The 19,071-nt window shown below is 41.9% G+C and overlaps 2 protein-coding genes across 7 annotated transcripts in view; one reads left to right on the top strand and one right to left on the bottom strand.

Moving 5' to 3' along the window:
• pdia5 (protein disulfide isomerase family A, member 5) overlaps positions 1-3,871 on the bottom strand; it is a 66,117-nt gene extending 62,246 nt beyond the window's left edge. Inside the window, exon 1 of the mRNA XM_069154983.1 lies at positions 3,802-3,871. Coding sequence (XP_069011084.1) covers positions 3,802-3,867 — 66 coding nt within the window. The 5' untranslated portion in view covers positions 3,868-3,871. The remainder of the gene's footprint in view (positions 1-3,801) is intronic.
• A 1,428-nt stretch (positions 3,872-5,299) lies between these two features.
• The window catches only part of sema5ba (sema domain, seven thrombospondin repeats (type 1 and type 1-like), transmembrane domain (TM) and short cytoplasmic domain, (semaphorin) 5Ba), a 177,008-nt gene continuing 163,236 nt past the window's right edge, over positions 5,300-19,071 (top strand). For 3 of the 6 annotated variants that reach the window (XM_069155012.1, XM_069155011.1, XM_069155008.1), the window contains exon 1: positions 5,302-5,500. The gene's annotated coding sequence lies outside the window, so the exon portion shown is untranslated. Of the gene's footprint in view, positions 5,501-9,628; positions 9,715-19,071 lie in introns of all 6 variants that reach the window. The other 3 variants (XM_069155009.1, XR_011178488.1, XM_069155010.1) reach the window with 3 other exon arrangements.

The following is a 19,071-nucleotide window of genomic DNA, read 5'->3' as shown; positions in this document are numbered from 1 at the left end:
AGTCAGGAAGGTCAAAATTAGCATTATAGCAATACTAACATGTCATGATTAGGGCTACAGCTAATAATTGTTTTCCATCATCTGTAGGAATTACAAAAAATAATATATCGACATTTGCTCTGTTAAATGTTTAAAAGTAGTCAAAAAAAAAAAAAACAGCTCATGGTGACATCTTTAAACTGCTTGTTGCAAATCTTCACAAAGAAGATGGAATCGAGTAATGTTTGTTTGTTCTTTTTTACTTTGAAAAAGACTCAATGATAATTATGTTTTTACAACTAAGAAGTAGTTCAGAGACTTCAGACAAGTCTTTCACTACAAAGGATAACAATGAAATAATAAATAGAATGACTTCATCTAAAGTTTCTTATCTTATCCAATTTATTTCGCGCCCCTGAACCACGATAAGCAGCGGACCAATCAGCGAACAGTTGGGGTGGGTAGGTGTAATGATGTTGATGTCGTTCCAACAATGGTGGCTGGGGTGGAATTCCGATGGACATATGGTATATCAGGGGTGTCAAACTCATTTTAGTTAAGGGGCCACATACTGCCCACTTTGATCTCAAGTGGGCCAGACCAGTAAAATCATAGCATAATAACGACAATATTTCTCTATGTTTAAATCATTGGTGAAGGTTTTTTGGATGATAAACCCTATTTTAAGGTCTTTCTACAATAAACTAGAAACATAAAGAGCAAAAACTCAGACATCAGCCCACTGTTTATCTGCCTGGGCTCTCCTCCGCAGATTCCCTAGCAGCGAGCGCTTCTTCCTCCGGAGCAGATGTCGCATTTACGCTGTTTTTGAAGCAATTACTGGATCGATTAAAAAAAAAAAAAATTACAAAACGTTTGTACTCATATACCTCCATATTCTCGTAGAAATGCAATTTACGTCTTTCTGTAATTTTCACACTTCGCAAAGTCATCCGGCGGGCTGAGCTGGACCCCCTGCCGGATCCGGCCCGCGGGCCGTATGTTTGACACCCCTGTGGTATAAGGTGGTCAAAGCCAATTGGTTAAAGGCTGGTCGTTATAAAATGATAGATGATAATTACAAAATTAAGCCGAGGTCTATGCCCTGTCGGATGCAATGATTGGAAACAATCCTCAACTGACCGTGACCAGCCCGACCTGTATATTCCCACAGTGAATTTGGGCTGGGGCACATATGTATAAAGTAGCTATAATTCCAACACGTATATCTGTTTGCAGATGTAAACACTGTCAAACTACAACCGAGACGGAGCACTTTCACCTCATTTTTATAATTTACCTTCAGCTCCTCTGAGCTGTAGCAGTGCCAACATATCAAATAGTGTCACCGTCCCAATGCATACAGAGTGCACTGTACATACACGCCCAAGCGCCACCCATGTTTGTAAAGGCTGCTGCACAACAGGAAGCAGAGCAGGAAAAGGTCTGCATCAGTATCAAACAGTGGTCTAAAGTGGCATGAATATCGCTGTGCATAATGGAGCTTGAATAATTGCTTAAAAGGATGTGTTTGCAGATTTTAGCTCCTTCTATAAATGTTTCATGTATTTGCGGGCCTTTTTTGTGTTTGTTTCTGTGTTTGTATTTTTCCTGCAGTTCAATTTAGCCATTATCTTCCATTTCCCTCGGTACAGTAGAAAAGCCACAACAACAATGTACCTGTAAAAGGACAGCCTGTAGTAAATATCTATCACTATTATCTTTTACAAATAGACTTAAAACATATTTGTTTCGTCTGGCATTTAATTGGCGGTGTTTTAGTTGCATGCGTGTTTGCCTGTATTTGTCTTATAAGGTAGAACACTGAATTGCTCTTGCATGAAATTGGGCTCAACAAATTAACGTGAACACCAACTTGAAATATTCTTGTTAAAGGAAGCTGACAGAAAGTGTGGGAAGCTGTGTGAACACCTATATAGATGGACATTGTGTTCAGAATATTTACTATGGCCTGATAACAACCAACAAATATTCTCTTTGTAAGTGGTATATTGTGGGGCTTTGTAATGGAACAAATTGAAGAGGAGAGGAAATTTGTGATGGGCAATCATAGGAAATAACACGAGTTGATTGATAGAGTCATATTCTAAATCATAATGTTCAAAAGACAACTTTTTTTCAGTCAGTGAAGATTACGATATGCGCTTTAAAGGTGCAATATGTACAAATTTAGTTGTAAACATTATGAGTGTAGAGAAATAGCAGTTTTGAAAATATGTCCAAGACGTCTTTGTATTGTGTTGCAGAGACATTGAAGTTAGCACGGCCCTTCCTGTCTCGTAATATCACCCCACACCTCCATAGGCCATAGTGAGTCACTCTAGTGTCCAGTCTGCCCTCAGTCCAACAGGAGAGGAAGAAGAAGCAACATATGCAAACATTTAACAATGGTGTTGGTCTCCAAAGATGGAGACAGCTCTAGGTGAGTAAAGGATTAAAGTTTGATGCTGAACCCTCAACATTTTTATAGACTGGTAAGTAAACAGCTGTTAATGCTAACATTGGCTAAGCAGGGATAGCTTGTTAAAGTCGATATTTTATGCAACACTACTGGTAGTACCAAGATGTTAGCCAGTTAGCAGTTTTACGACAGACATTTGGACCTGTTGTCGGGAAAGGACATGTATATTAGTGATGGCTGCATTGGAGGTCCTGCATGGATAGTGCATGGTGATTCACTATCACAGCTTACCGTGGACACTTAATGGAGCTCAGCCATTATTAATACACCTGTGCTTTCCCTACTGTGACAAGTCAAAATGTCTGCCGTGAAAAAGGTGTATTAGTTTGTCATCTAGCTACCTACCACACTGAGGTAGGTTTGTGTCGTGAATTATTTCAAAACGATTACTTCAAAAGATTGTTTTCTTACTAAAAACAGATATAAGCAAGCCTTTTTTTTTTTTCAGTCGATCCACCACAAGGGTCCATACAATTTAACTTTACATCATTAATTATAAAAACAAATAAAGATAACTACTAAACTGCCTGCAAGGCAAAAATATTCAAAATGCAAATTCAGCCAAAGTGAAAAACCCTCTGAGATCAGACTGGATGCTGCAGTGACTCACTGTCGCCTCCTAATGTACAGAGTGGAATTACAAGATGACACTTTAATCTTACATACTGCACCTTTAAACAACTCACTTCTGGTGATAAGACATAGGCCCACTGTACTGCTTCCAAAAGGCACTTCTGTTCATACAGTGGATTTATACAGCAGCATGATCACATCCGCCTGTGACATACCAGGTCAACTAACTTTTAAACTTTCAGTTCCCCTTTAACAAACTCAGACGACTGAACAGACTCTGCCTTCTGCTAACTACCGCATGAATGAAACCATAAACAGCAAAGAAAGTGTGGGCCTCAGAGACGGACAAGTTGTCTCATCAGGTCAGGTTCTCCTGACTTTCCCGTCACCGCCGGACGGCTCACACACACAGAGGGGAGGGACCCCGCGCACACAGCCGGCCGATGGCCAGCAAACCGCTCTGGAGAGGCGGTTACATAAACTGCTCCTGCGCCAGGCAAACCGCAGACCCTCCACATTCCTCCTAGCTGGTCAAATCTGGGCACCAAGTTCAGTCAAGGGCTGTCAACTTCCCTCCTGCAGCTCTTGCACGGACAGGCTGGGAGACGCGGCGAGGAGCGATTGAGATGGCTTTTTTTTTTTTTTTTTTTTTTTTTTTTAATTCTCTTCCACTCAATCACGGACACAAACACCCTGCGCCGCGCACACACTGTCACAGAAGACCGCTGCAGTTCACACCAGACACACGAGAGGTCTATTTGACTTACCAGCAGCACCAACATGAACATTTTCGCCTCTCTCATCCGACTCCCGTAGCGGTTCCAAGAGGCCATGATGCCGTTGCCACGTCTGGATACGCAGGCGCATTCGGCTTTCCACGGATTCTCTGGAACGGCGCAAAGCTTCTTGGGAAATGTAGTTTCGAGGAGAAGTCACGAGGGAGGAATTGCACGTGCCTGCTACCTCAAACCACTTAGTTTCCGTCCATATTATCTGACTTGCGATGGATGAGTGCCGTGGGCTAGTCTACGTGATTTTGTTTTTATCAGCGTAATGCAGCCACATTGCAAGACAATTAATTACATAAGAGGGTAATTAGTAAATTGGCTTGTGATTGAATGGACCTTAATTAGCTGTTTATCAATTCGGCTTCGTTCCTCTTGGAAATCTGGCTCGATGAAATGAGCTGCATAGCAGCTGATTTATGGAATGCTTAGTTTAAAATACCAATATAAACTAAATGCAAAGCTATGGACTACAAAACAGAATAGAATAGAATAGAATAGAATAGAATAGAATAGAATAGAATAGATAGGGAACATTCACTTCAAATAGCTGTATTTTCAGTTCAGTTTGCCCAACAGGTTTTGTAGTTATACAAAAAAGTTATACCAAAAAAAGAAAAATTAAATATGTGATTTTGTGAATCGGCTTTGGTTTGCACTGACAATTAGCTCACTAAAATCTTCTTATATATTGTGCACATGATCCTCCCATATAGAATTGAATAGAATAGTGTGGTGAGGGGGGTTATTTTGGTGATATAACCTGTTATGTCCTAAGTAACAGTAACCTTGGTTTAGAATAGAATAGAATAGAATAGAATAGAATAGAATAGAATAGAATAGAATAGAATAAGTTAGGAACCTTCACTTAAATTAACCATATTGTTCAGTTTGATTTGCCCAAAAGGTTTTAAACTGGATTGAAAAAGAGAGAGAGAGAGAGAAAAAAAAGCTTAAATACGTGATTTTATGAGTGGGCTTTGGTTTTCATAGACTATCTCCTCATCATCTTCTAATAGAAATCCCACTTACCTGTTATACACCATGCTCGTCTCTGATAGAATAGAATAGATAGGTTTGTGTTGTTTGGTGCAGAGTATAAAGTCTGGGTTTATACTAATCACAGTACAAGCTTCACTGTTTACTTTGAAGTAAGCAGCTGCAGGAAAACACTCAAATGCCCAGTGGAGTTATATTGCCAGGTTACCCCCGTGCACATGACACGCAGCAGGTAGGTTACTGAGGCGTCCCAGGCAACAGCATGCAGGGCAAACCTTTTCCCAGAAGCCCTTCTGACTCTCAGTGATTCACACTGGCTGTTTCTTCCCTGGACGGACGCGCTGTTGCGACACTTTCCGGAGTGTCCGTGCGTACTTCCTCCCCCCATTGCGCTTGTAAATCGGCCCCATATCGCCCCCCCCCCCACACTCCTCGCTCCTCTCCTCTCCCCCCCCCCCCCCACCCCCACCCCTCCAACCGGTGGTATCGCCGTCCGACTATGAGGGAGAGAGAGCGCAGTTGTCGGCTGCAGGTCGATCGGAGAGGAACGCGCAGCGGCTGAGGAAACAACACTAGAACCTGTCTCTGCTCTGCCTCCGGCTCCTAAAAGTGCGAGTCTTGATTCTCTCCTTATCTCTTCCTGGCATTTTCATCAACTTGGGGAATACAAACATCTTCGAAGGTAAAAGAAAAAGAAAAAGAAAAAGAAAAAGAAAAAAAAAAAATCACTTTTTGCTTCTTTTCTTCTGCGAAATACCTGAAATGACTAATACAAAGCACTTTTTGGGTGTGTTGTGCACCAGTTTCCAGCTCGTATCCCGCTTTAGATTTGAAATGGCTTTGGTTTTTCATTCTAAAGTTAAACATTTGCTTGGTTTAATAACCTGCTTAGATGATATAATAAAAAAAAAAAAAAAAAAAAAATATATATATATATATATATATATATAAAAACCAACCTCCATCACTAATGGATTGGCTACTGGAATGCTTTTTTTCAGCCATGCTATGGGTCCGTTTCTCTCCGGAACATTTTTGTATCAGAGCAGGGTTTAAACAATGGCTTCCTATGTATATATTATTCGAAATATCAAACACTTTTCAGTCCTTTTGACCACTTTGACTGCTTCCGGCGTTGTGATTTGTCCGTTGATATAGCGTGTTATTCAGAGCAGCTCCTTTATGTGTCACCAGTTTTACTTTCCACTCACGTTTCATCCCAGGATCAGAGGCGCATTTGTGGGCTGCAGGAGCTGCCTGTGCCTGCCACATTAGCACGGGCTCAAACTTACTTTGTGCTCCACGCTGCCCTGTGGTGCCGAATCCGATACTGGCGATATGTGAACTTTATATAAAAAAAAAAAATTGTTAGAGGAAACTTCACAGTTTTTAGTGGGAAAGTGCATTGTCTAACTAATATGCGCCTCGATTGTATGCTTTAACCCCCCCCCCCCCCCCCAGATTGTCTTTATTTGTTGGTGGTAATCTAATTTTGGGTAGAAACGTGGTGTAAAATGTACCATCTTGTTGTCCCTTTTCCAACTCTGCTCGTGATTTTGTTTTTCTGCTTAAAACAGTAACATATGACCTCCTTGCTCATCACTTCGATTAACAGATTAACATCTTTTACGCGCGCAACGTGCATATTTACGCAGAGCATTACGAGTGTTGCACATCCTTTCATTCTTTCCCAAATCCCAGAAAGCGTTTGTGCTTTTAATTCTGCATGAAAACACTCAAGATCAGCTCCGAGTCATTATTCATGAGCTTGTCACTTGGATAAATTGCCTCCGTTTCTCCCCGATACAGACACTGCTGTATGTTTTTATTTTGAATCCTAAACAGGGGTAAGTGTCTGGCAGAAAGCTCTTCTGACTGTAAATCTCGAACAAAAAAAATATCCTACTGTAGTCGGCTGTTTTCCTTCTTGGGTGATTTTAAGTTGATTATTCTGAAATGAATTGTTAGAGCGGGAAGCGGGCTGTGTTGTAGCAGAGCAACAGAGGGCAGTGTTGAGCAGCAGTGTGCAGCTGTGATAACACCTCGCCAGGTGAAGTTTGCTGCATCATGTGCAGAAAACAATGCTGCAGACGAGTGTGTCTGCGCGCTGGAGCAAAGGTGCAGCACTCATCCAACTGGAAAAAAAAAAGATTTTAAATACACTACTTTAATGGATTATGACTTGTTGTATTTTTTAATTTTGTTTGTATCCATTGATCAAATGTCAAGCACTTTTGAACAAGCTTTTATCTTCAGGCAGGATTTTTTTGGGGGGGGAACAGCTTTTACTGATATTTAGTCCATATAGCTGGCACTTTTCAAGGCTCACATTCACTCGACTAAATTAATCAAACAAGTTATTCACTTGAAACCTATTTTCCATCATCAGCAACCCTCACCATGGGGCTTTTTAGAAACGTTTTTTTTTTAGAGCTGCACTCTTTCATCTGTAGCATTTTATTGAGTCCCAGTTGTTCAGTGGCTCATCAATTAATGTATTATTCATTAACACTCAAATGGCTCTCAAATGCAACTGAGCATGGCTGGTGTGAGTTTTGGCAAAGGTGCCAGATGACATAGTTGGTTTCATAAGTAGAGAAATATTAGTGTTAGTTTCTCTTTTCCCTCAGTAGACTAAACAACTTCACAGAACCACATCATCTAATCCCGTTTTATTCAATGTTCTTTCATATCTAAACAACCTCATTCTTCCTTTTTGGAATTCAACACAGCGGTGGGTAAAACTCCAGATTTTGATTTTGTTTATTCATAAACACGTGTGAAAGTACCGCATCTCCCCCAATCTTTTTTGATTGATATTCATATATTCTTACAGGTTTTGTCCGGCCCGCATGCTTGTCTTATGGATGATTAACGCTTTTGTTATTTGAAGAGCTTTTTTAGTGTCCTGGGTCAGTCCTTTCAAATGGAAAACAGGTTTTCATCTTTGATGAACTTATGAGGGCTCTTGACAGGTCCTGGTTGGTGGTGGTGGTGGTGGAGAGGGGGCCCGACCAGCAGAGCAAAAAAGATCCAAAACAAAACACAAACTTGGCGACCCCACCCCACTGCCACCTCCGAATCCTCCATCTCTATGTTCACTTTCCCCTTGTTTCTATTTTTCATTCTCTCCTTCATGTCCTTGTAGTTAGCATGTGGAAGTGTTTCATTTTCAGTGATGTGTAGTCTATGTCTTCACGTCGTGTGCATTAATAATTCCCCAACAAATATGATAGGTGTAAAATAGATGAGCCTCATCAAATTATTAATGATGCATATTTTATGCACGGCATGTGAATTATTTCTGTTGTCGGGCATCATTTGAGAGGGCACATACGGATATGAAAGTTTAATGTGCGGAGAACTTGATCTGTCCTCTCCTCCGTCTGATATTACCTCTCTAAGAGAGAAAAAAAACAAGGATGGCATGTTCAATATTGTCTGACCTCCACAAGTGTGTGTGTGTGTGTGTGTGTGTGTGTGTGTGTGTGTGTGTGTGTGTGTGAGAGAGAGTTGCTGTCTGTCTAAAGAGATAACAGACAGATACAGATAAGAAACAGGATGCGGTCTGTTTTGATGTCACACTCTTCATGCGGTCCACATCTTGCCAGTTCTATAAAACAAGAAAAGAGGTTTGAAGGGAAGAATAATATCTTCCTGGCACTGACAGACTGTTTAGTCATTTCAGAGTGTAGGTTCTCACCAACCAAAACCAAGGAAAAAATGGAAACTGACAGCTTTTACAGCGTGATATTTCTGCCGTTAGTCTGTCATTCAGCTGTTTGACTCGTCATGCATGCCAAACAGGCACTTCACGATATGTTGCCAGTCATATGAACCAGACCTCAGATTATTTATGCACTGTAACACCCCCTGCTTGAGAGCAGGTGCCAAAAAACAAGCATTTAAAAATCCAGGGAGGATGTTCGATCTGCTGCAAGGTAGTGAGTGGCTAGCTGAGGCATTCCCTGCCGACTGTTGATCTTTATTTTGCCCCTTCCTTTTTGTTTTTTGTTTTTTTTAATTTACAAAGCCTGAACTTGGAATGTGAAAGTGAGGCAGACAGATTTTTAGACTTTTAAAGTGGCCTTCTTGAGCAGGATTCACATGGTAATTAGGTCAGGACGCAGCAAGGAAAAACAAAGCTGTCCACATGCAGAGAGAGCAGAAAACATACTGCATTTTTCGTTAAGAGGTTTCAAGGAGAGTGAGGAGACGCACACACACACACACACACACACACACACACACACACACACACACACACACACACACACACACACACACACACACACAGCAACGCTTCCTTAAAGTGGCCCTCTGTATTCAGAACACTGCTGCCACATTGGAGTGTCTGTTGCTGTCTGTTATGTAAATATAATGCCAGATTTGAAATCACAGCTTCAGGCCCCGGGATTTGAGGTGGCAGCCCCTTGCCTCTGTGTTCGCTGTTCATCTTTATACCAAGAATACAAAGCTGCGCGGCCTCGTCACCTGAATGTGATTATGTTGTCCCACAGTGCTGACATAAATGTTGCCATTTTCCATTCACACACTCGGCAGCCTGATTGAGGTCTTGTAGCCTGAGTACACCTCATTTTATTGGAAATGAAATCATTCCTCGGCTATTTGACAACTTGTGCACAGGCACAGATTTGGGCGACGGCTCGGAGGTTGAATGGGAGCATTCCTGCCGCCAATTTTACTGCCAGCAACAAACTGCAGCTTGAAAGACACCCTTTGCCTCAGCACAACAGCCCACTGATTAGACCCTGCCTTTGATTTTAGTTCATTCTTTTGTTAATGACAGACCAGGTTGGAGGGAGAATGCGGACTCGGTGCTAACCAGACAGTTCAAGCCGTCAGCGGAGGCGGGCAATGCAGCGGTCGGAGCTGGTGGGTAGAAATGAATAATTCCACAATGTCTGTCTGGGTGCCCTCAGCCTCCCAGGATCTCATTGTTTCTGAATGCAGAGTGCACTTGGCGTGGCCTTCGCTTGCAGTGTCTGCCTGTTTGTAACCTGGCCTTTCTCTGCCTCGACGCACAACCGCGCTGTCTGTGAAATAATCTGATATGGCTGCGACCTCACCGCGCTCCGTCTGCAACCCTGCTAATTAACATTTGATGCGACCCAACAGTTTCAATTTGTCTCTGGAACCTTATCATCATTGTTTAGCCTCCACTTTCCTGTGTTGTTATTACTGTATCTTCTTTAACAAACAGGGGAAATAAAGACAGGCAGTCGGTCAAGCAGAAAATTTAGATGGAGAGAAATGTTTTAGCTCTAATCAAATGATTACTTGATTAATCATGTAATTCATCAGTTTATTATTTCGGGTATTAATCATGAAACAATGTCATTTGTGGCATTTTTCATATGTGCGAATTTGCTGTTTGTCTTTGGACTACTGGGTGGACAGAATTTTTAAAGATATCATTTTGGTCTTTTGGAATTTGTGATGGAGAACCTTCACAAGGTTCTTACACACTGAACAATCAATCAGTCAATGCATCTTTAACAAAAATAAAGATTTGTGGCAGCTCTGCTTGAATTGCATTATTAAACCTGCACTGCTTGAAACCCTCAGGAGAAAATACAGTGTTTCTCAGGTTTTAATCTGAAGGTGCTTTCTTTACAACATGAAACTATTCAGCGATTTCTGTCTTTTCACGCATTCTCATTGTTATCCCTCCCGCTATTCCATGAGGTGTGTGAGAGTGTGTGCTGTGTGGAAGCATGCACTCATACGTGCATGTGCGCATGCGTGCATGTCTGAGCAATTTGATTTTTCTCTTTGTGTGCATGCGAAGCGGACGTGAAGGCATGTGCCTTTTCTCTCCCATCCCTCCTCCGTTCAGCCCCGGCAAGGTCTGAGCAGGGCGAGAATAAAAGGGGAGCGAGAGGAGGAGAAAGTACTCACACAGTTGATTCGGCCATTGTGGGGGGGGAGGAACACTATTCCCATTGATGCTGTGGATGCATGGCTGAAACCCCCAGAAGCTTTAGGAAGGGAGCTTATTCAAGGCTTGATGTGACCCGGAGGATGGGGTTGGAAGATGGGTGTTGAGCCCATTGTGGGGAGGGTGGGAACATTGTTCCCGTTCCACTGCTTTAATACCACTGCGAACCGCTGGCTCAGTGAGCTGGATGGGCTCTCAGGTTGTCCGTTTTTGCTCCAAAGACATTGGAAAGGTCTTTTATGTGAGAGGTCTCATGCATTTTCAAAATCATTAGAGGGACCTGAGAAACATTTTTCCACATGCTCGCAGAGAGAATTGATTGTGATTCTTAATCACAACAAATTCATCTTCGAGGGGTTTATATGAGGAGAGCTGAGCAATGTATCAATATGTCGTATCAGTATCCTGAAAGTCTTAGTTTGTAAGGAAAAACAGTTGCGCTGTGTGTTTTCTTTGCTCTTCAACCTTAATCATAGTTGAGTGACACATTTTGAGACTGTCCTAAACAATAACAGCAGAATTGGTCATTTTTTTCAAATGATTAAAGCCACATATTTGACCTCTTTTATTTCTCATAACTACAAAGGGGAAATAGGTTGGTACATCGTTTTAAAAACTCTAGGCAGCGATCAGTGTTAAGGCTCCTTGCCCTCACCAACATTGATTTGTTTTACCCATTAATGCAATTTTTCCTGATACTCAAACTTAATTAGTATTTAACCACAGAGCTGGCAGAGCAGTAAAACACTCATGTTGTAGAAGGAACAACTTCCGGCATGAGAACTAGTTTCGAATTTCTGAGTTGATCTGGCATTACCAAGAGTAGTGGTCATTTTGAGTGTTATATAATACAAAATCACCAATAGTCATACGCTCCTATTAAATCAACAAGTGAGAAATGAAAAGGATCACTAAATTGTGTGAGGCCTTGCTCCACAATAAGCTGCTAGAAAAGCTTTAATGCTCCTTGCCAGACAGTCTCAAAGTCTGAATTCTACTGGAGGAATGAACACCATTCTTTCAAAGCACATTCCCTCATTTGGTTTTTATGTGGACGGTGAAGAGCGCTGTCTGAAAAAGTTGCTGCAAAATTTCCTGTAGGTGTCTTGTTGAACTTGTTGACTGTGAAGTCCGTACCATACGTATGATTAATATCATTCTCATACTTGCCTGTATTGAAGCAGCTGCATTTGTTATGTTTCTCAACTTGTTTATTCAGGCTTTTAGTTTGTCAACCAGTCTCATACAAATTCAGTTATTTGGACCAAAAAATATATATAAATAGAATATGTAATTACATAATAATATGGCAAATTGGAAACAGTTGTAACTGGGAAAACTGCGCACATTCCTTTAAACATTGTTTGATTGTACAAATGAAATAGAGATTTGTGTTAGGGATAACAAAAACCATATTTCATCATACATCTATGGTATATTTTTATACACTATAAACCTGAAATTGAAGTGATAACAGTCTGTTTATTTTAAAGTTCAAATGTGTTGCAAAGTGGCTTCATCAGGCTCTTGCTTTTGCTTTGAATCCTTAATTTTCCTCTTGAAGAAAATAAATCACTGGCCTTCTGGTATTTTACTTTGAAAAGACCCATTGTGCGCCGCTTTTAGAAACTGTCCTAATCGAATAAAGCTATATTTTCCCCGGTATAGCTTCTAAAATGGTTCTATCTCTTCCAAATGGAGTCACACGGTGAGAACTAAACTCCTTTTCTTGAGTATGTGCTCAGTGGAGTAATAGGTTTGCAGTAAGCCCTCCAAACAAGGCTTGGATTAAGGTGCAATGGCAACTCTTGGGCTATTTATCTAGCTATGTATTTACACAATGACGGAATACGGAGTGACTTATATAATATGTCGTACAAATCTTGCTAATGCATTTCAGATTATTTGGCATTATGAGGCTGTCATGATTCACTTTGTCATTGCACAGTATCAGTGGGTTTGGAGACTGTTAGCTCTAGCCGATCAGAGCTCCTTATGTGTTTACCTAAAGTTTTATTAGCATTGGTTTGTTTCCAGTCTCAGACTTTGATTAACGGCTTCTGATTGGTCGTATAACCGGCTCATTAGAGAGAACAGAACACGCAACTCTGCTGGTCAGCAATCTGGTGTTTGTGGATGTACCTGATTGTTTGTTTGACTATCCACGTGTTTGGTGTGTGTGTGTGTGTGTGTGTGTGTGTGTGTGTGTGTGTGTGTGTGTGTGTGTGTGTGTTCTGTTTTGTGTATTTACAGTAATGGCGAGGAAATCAGCAGTTAGTGGAAAGCAAGCAGTTGCTCTCAGCTTTCACTGTTAACCACAGCCCTCCATTCCTGCAGCATGTATAATTGGACAACCACATGTCAGGCTGTGATTTGCAGTATGAGCCTAATGATTTAGCGTTTCAGTGCTGATGTCCCTCAGCCAGATGATGCCTTGAAATGTAAAGCAACTGGCACGTAGAGGATGACAGAAAAATCTCTCCTGGACTTCCGAGAGGACTGTCAGACAGATGTTGACAGTTAAAAGCGTCCAAAATGTGCTCTTTTTTTATTTATTTATTTATTTTTTTATGATAAAAGGTACAGCAAATAGTTCTTGTTGATATAAACAAAGAAGTAAAAAGATGCCTAATATTATGTTTGTTCAGTGTTTCCCATAGGTTGAGAATTTACTTGCGGTTGTGGGTAGCACTGTTTGTGACTGATGTGTTTACAGGGACCCTGCCCCTCCTGAAAGAAACATATTTTTAAGTCAAACCCCAGTACATGGCTGGACCCTGTGTGAAACTACAGGGCTTTTAATTTGACAAGACGTGGCTTTCGGCTGACCAGTGGTGTAACTTCTAACCAATCACTTACTTAGAGACAGACATTCGCTTTATCATTCTGGCCGTGCTGTTGCGATCCAGCTAAAAATATTATATTGATGTTATTTACCTAATGTACGAGCACCCTATTCTTTTCAGCTCAGTGTCAGAGTCTCTGCTGCGATTTGCTGACCCTATGTTTCGCAAAAGGGCGGAGCTTAAACCCTGCTACACTCACACAGTGGAGAGGAGACACAGGTGAAGGAGAGCAGAGGGAGATTGTACACTCATTAATTGATTGTTTCAATAGCATGGATAGTAAAATATGCTGAAATGGGTTGCCAAATATAGTAAGGCCCGCTCAAGTAGTCTATGTGTGGGAAACACTGTTGTCCTAGTTGAGATGTGACGACATGTCTGTTTGACGCATCACATGCGACCGCCTTCCGAGCACCTACCTTTACCTGGAACTTTTAGCACCACCTCCTGAACTTGTGTACACAGCAGATAGAGGACACTGGAAACAAAAACAGAACCTGGGACAACAGCTACAAGTTAATTGGAGAAAAAGGAGTTATTCTATAGTGACCTGTGTTAATAGGAACTTTAGCAGAACAGAACTTCCCCAAAACAAACTCTTCTTCCGGGACTTTGACTTCCATCTGACACAAAGCAAAGACTGGCTTCCTTTCAGTCAACAGCTGAGCATCAGAAATAACCTCTGAACCACTGGATAACATTGACAGGTCCAGCGCCAGGTGTAGCACCTGGAAGATCGAATGCACTGCAGTACACAGACACACAGACGGTGCTGTTTTTAGAGGTTTTGACAGCTTCTTTGTTACCGTGTTCACCCTCTATTTTTCCTCATTTCCTTTTCTGTGACGAGTTCATTCTCCCTGTTAGAACCGAGGGCCTTCAAATCTTTTATACTGTATATACAATTCCTGACCTGACAACACATGTTGAGTAATTAGATGTCTCTATGGTACTATGCTGACATCTGCACAACCTATTAACACCCCGATCCCAGGAACTAACTGTTCCCGCTACATGTTGATCATGTCTGACTTTCGGTCTCACAGTACTCAGCCAAGGACACAAGGTGTTCCTATAGCCGAGCCCGTGTGAGAGCCCAGTCAGAGAGGTGTAGCAACCCGGCATTGCCACATGTTGTGAGCTCTCTCCTCGATTGAGCTGCTGCCAATAAACATATCTGCGTTGACACCCAAGTTGGTCTCTTCTACTTTCTTCACCTCATCTCCATGATTTTCCATCAGTTATCTGATGTCCACTGCTATGTTATTTGTTCTTCTCCATCCAAATTAGCGAAGGCCTGTCATTAAATTTCTCTTGAAAATCACTATTATCGACTGTGTTCTCGCACAATAGTTGAAAGGATTAGGGACAAGAGGAAGCAATAACACAAACCACATATTATTTTGTGGCAGCTATGGGCCTATTTCACATCTCAGATGTCAAAGCATCGCTGCCTTCTCACAGCGAGTCCGACCAGACTATTATTCCTTGTCTTATTTCTTTTTCTATTTGACCAGGGTAGCAATGAGCACCTAGCTGTACTCCAGCTTAAGCTGCCAGGCATCCAAGAGAAATTATTCCACTGCCTCTTTTGACCTTTTTGTTTGGCTCTTGCCAGACATCTTTTGGTCTTAAGCCAACAGACAGAATTTTTCCCTTTTCTCTGTCAAAGTGGCTGATTTGTGATTCACGCTGCGTGTGAGCTGCGGAAGCTCGTTTCTGGAGCTGAGGCTTGTAGTGGGGGGGTGGTGGTGCTGCAGGAGTAGCCTTAATTAAGAGCTCATTAGTTAAGAGGTGCTGAACACGGAGAGCATATACGACCGCATGTCTCTGAAATGAGCGTGACACTGAGTGCCTGTGTGAGCGTGGACCCTTCAGAATATAACCCCAGTCCTCATTTGATGTTTGACATTAGGATCAGCTGTAGTGCACTGTACAAAGGTAGCTCTGTCTTTTCACCGCTGACAGGTCTGACAAGCAAGTCAACAAAGTGGAACAGAAAGTATGGCGTGTCTCAAGTTTTGTCCCCTCAAGCTTCGAGTGTTCAATCGTAAACACATTTTTTTGTGCCCCGCTACCTCCACAGCACCGCTGAGTTTGGTTCGCAGTTGGCTGTGGTTACTATGACGATGGAAGTGGCTCTCGGCGGGGGCAGGAGGGTCTGTTTCAGACGGAGGCAGACGGAGAAAGAGAAGGAGTGTGACAGTGATTAATGTCCTGGCAGAAACAGAGACAGTCAACTCTGAGCCCCGCCGTCACCAGTATTAAGAAGCATGCCGGCTCCCAACACCTCGTCTCTCAAGCAGGAGAATGGCAAGAAATCTAATCACAATCATGTAAATTATTTAATACACAAAAATCTATTACCTTTTGATTCGCTGGATGTAACCTGGAGTAAATTGAAATGTTGGATTAAGCCAAGAAGGAAATGAGATTCACCTGTGTGGCTCCCAAAATCAATCCTCTCCATCCGGCTGATTAATGGCAAAACATTTGTCTCAGCATCTCATAGAGAGATAAATACGTCTTATTATGAAACATCAAAGGAGTGGAAGTGGCTTTTCCCACATGGCGTTGGAGTGGGGACGGGCTGGTAGTAAACTGTTAAGAGTCACATGGCGCTCTGGTTACCGTTCAGCCTACTAACAAGGAAGTGAAGGGATGGAAGACTGGAGGCCAAACGTCTGCATGATAGAGATAAGCAGCAAAACCGTGCTCCCTCATTCCACCAACAAGAAACACTCTGGAAACACTTTGTAGATATTTAACCAGCAAAGTTTGGAGGATTGAAAGAGTTTAGTATGCGCCTTATAAACATCACCTACTGCATTATTTGGATCGCCCACTGCTGTACTTCCACCTAGAACCACACACACACACATATACACATACACACACACATACACACAACTTATTTTCACTTTATATTGGATACACTTTTGTGCAAAGAAAGCCTCAAAGCTTTACCGCTGTACCTCTTCCTCTTTCATGTCCCCCACCTGCATCTCAAGGTCCATTAGAGCTCCTTTTGAGGATCTTGGATCTGCTTGGATTTTCGCACATCGCTGCTCTTCCCCTTCCTCTGCCCCTTTAGTCCGCCACTCCTCCATAACACTGCAGCTGAAAGGAGCATCTGTTGGCCTGCTACACTGCATAGTGTGTGGGCACCGTGCACAGCAGCTACAGCTTCGGGGGAGGAAAAAAAAAAAAAACGAAGCTTCTTCCTCTTCGGTGAGCTCTACACCTGGATCCACCTTCAAACACTTTTTGCTCCGTGTGACCCGACCCTCTGTCTTTCTGTCTTATATCAGCAGTGAAGCTATGAGCACACAAACTTTGTAAAGACATGATGAATGAGCTTCAGACATACACGCATTCCTTTGTGTATTCATTCAGCTACAGGAGGTAACATTACCTTGCTATTTTTCCACACCTGTATGGCCTCTTCACCTGACTTTGGTGAGATAGACGGGGGCGGGGTCGGGCCGCTTTCCTCTATCTGTTTACAGAATACTAAATGGCCGCAGGTATTTTGAGCAAGGGAGGAAGTGGAGCACTTTCTAGCTACGTGTAAATCAGCCCGCTGGAAGTTTGATGGCAGAGTAAATTGTCTGCCCCGGCTCACAGCAGATTGCTCTTGCTAGTCTTGGCCAGCAGCCCCATTCATCATCAGCCACCACGAGCAGCTTTAGTGAAGCCCCCCCCTTTTTTTTTTAAACCGTGGCTGAGATCCCAGTAGTGGACTTGAATGTATGTTATCTCTCTAAATGGCAATCACGTTGTTAATCTGGACAAAGCAGGGATAGGGCGCATTGGGAACATCCAACTAATTTGTGAAATTAATTTTGGAAAGTGCTTTGTATGTCTTCATTCATTAATATTATAGCTTTTATTTTATTACATGTGTTGTTTTCAGCATCCTGCACCAGGGAGGACTAATCTGTAGCTGTTCAAGGACAGAGGTTTTATATGCAGCAACAAATATTATAAGCTCAGACATTCACTTACTACCATTTACAGTTGTCAGTCACATTTTACAGTTTTCATTGGGTGACGTCATGTGACTTCAGTCTGGAGATAACAAGGGAAGATCTAATTATATTTTACATTTATTAGATTATTCACTGAGATGAAAACAAGCATGTTAAGAGAACATAGAAATCTGGAAGAAATGTCAACATAATGAGTGTAAAAATATAGATTTGAGTAGCATTTATGTTTTTTTATCCTTCACTAGAAAAACTGATATTTTCACAAAAACAGTAACACAAGGGAGATGTTTGATATTTAGGTCAATATGGATATCCTAAACAGATTAAGGAATAAAAAGCTGTGGCCTACAGTATGTGCATGAATCCATCTCTGCTGCCTATCTTACTTTTCACTGTGACAATGCTTCATATGTCCTTCTTCATTGCAATGTGTCCTTGAAGAGCTGTAACAGATTATGTGTCCGGAGAGCAGACCTTATTTCTTTGCCTCATCTCTGCTGCACTAAATCCAATTATATTGAACTCACAAAGCTTTATTTACTTGATGGTGCTCCAGTTGTTTCGCGTGTTCACAAACACCTGGCTGGATGAATGGTTGTATGATAAAGTTCGATAGACGAATGCATACGTCACGTCAGTGCAACAGCACTAGCAATTACTGCGGGGTCAGACAGGCCTGTGTGTGTTTTTCAGACACAAGCTGCTCTCTCATTTTCTCTGGTGCTCTGGTTTCACTTCTCATTTCGGCTCCAGTGAATTATGACACCCCCGGGGAACAGTGAGAGGACAACAAGAAAGAAATACTCTTCACACAGCTCTCTCAAACACTGTTCAGTAACTTTTGGGTGGCAGACATGGGTTCTAAGAGTTTTTTTTTTTTCTTTTTCAGCAGCGCAAATGCAAAGAGAGTTGGCTTGTCTTGAATATTGAATGGAAGGTCTGGTAGATACATCACATTAATAGTGTCGTTGCTGTGTCAATCACAGGGATACATGACAACAGTAGCTCAACACAGTGAACGATGCGTCTTCAAAAAAACCCTGTTGTTGTGTGGATGGTGCAGAGCAGCACAATATAATCACCACTAATCAGCAGCCAAATGGGGGCATTGGAGTCTTCTTTAACTTATCTGGTGATTGTAGAAATGAATAAAGAAAAATCTTCATGAAGTTCTCCACTTCAGGATAAATAGCCATTTTATATCATAAAATGTGACATGGCAGCGTTTGCAATCTAATGCATTTTAAGAATATTGCCAGAAAAGTTGGAAAGGAGGCTGTAACATGCAGGATTGATGAGCTGCTGTAATTCCTAATGTCCAACATAAACAACAGTGTACCAACTTAGAACCAATCAGGCCGAGGTGTGTGTGGTTAATTTACAGCAGCCTGGTGTCATTTGCAAACTGTCAAGACTGTTTGCTCTGGTTATTGCACTACCATAAAAACCGGGC

The sequence above is a fragment of the Embiotoca jacksoni genome, unplaced genomic scaffold, assembly GCF_022577435.1.
Source record: "Embiotoca jacksoni isolate LCO1_2020_lvr unplaced genomic scaffold, fEmbJac1.0.p SCAF_2, whole genome shotgun sequence".
Taxonomy (NCBI): domain Eukaryota; kingdom Metazoa; phylum Chordata; class Actinopteri; family Embiotocidae; genus Embiotoca; species Embiotoca jacksoni.
This window is presented reverse-complemented; position numbering and strand designations above follow the sequence as displayed.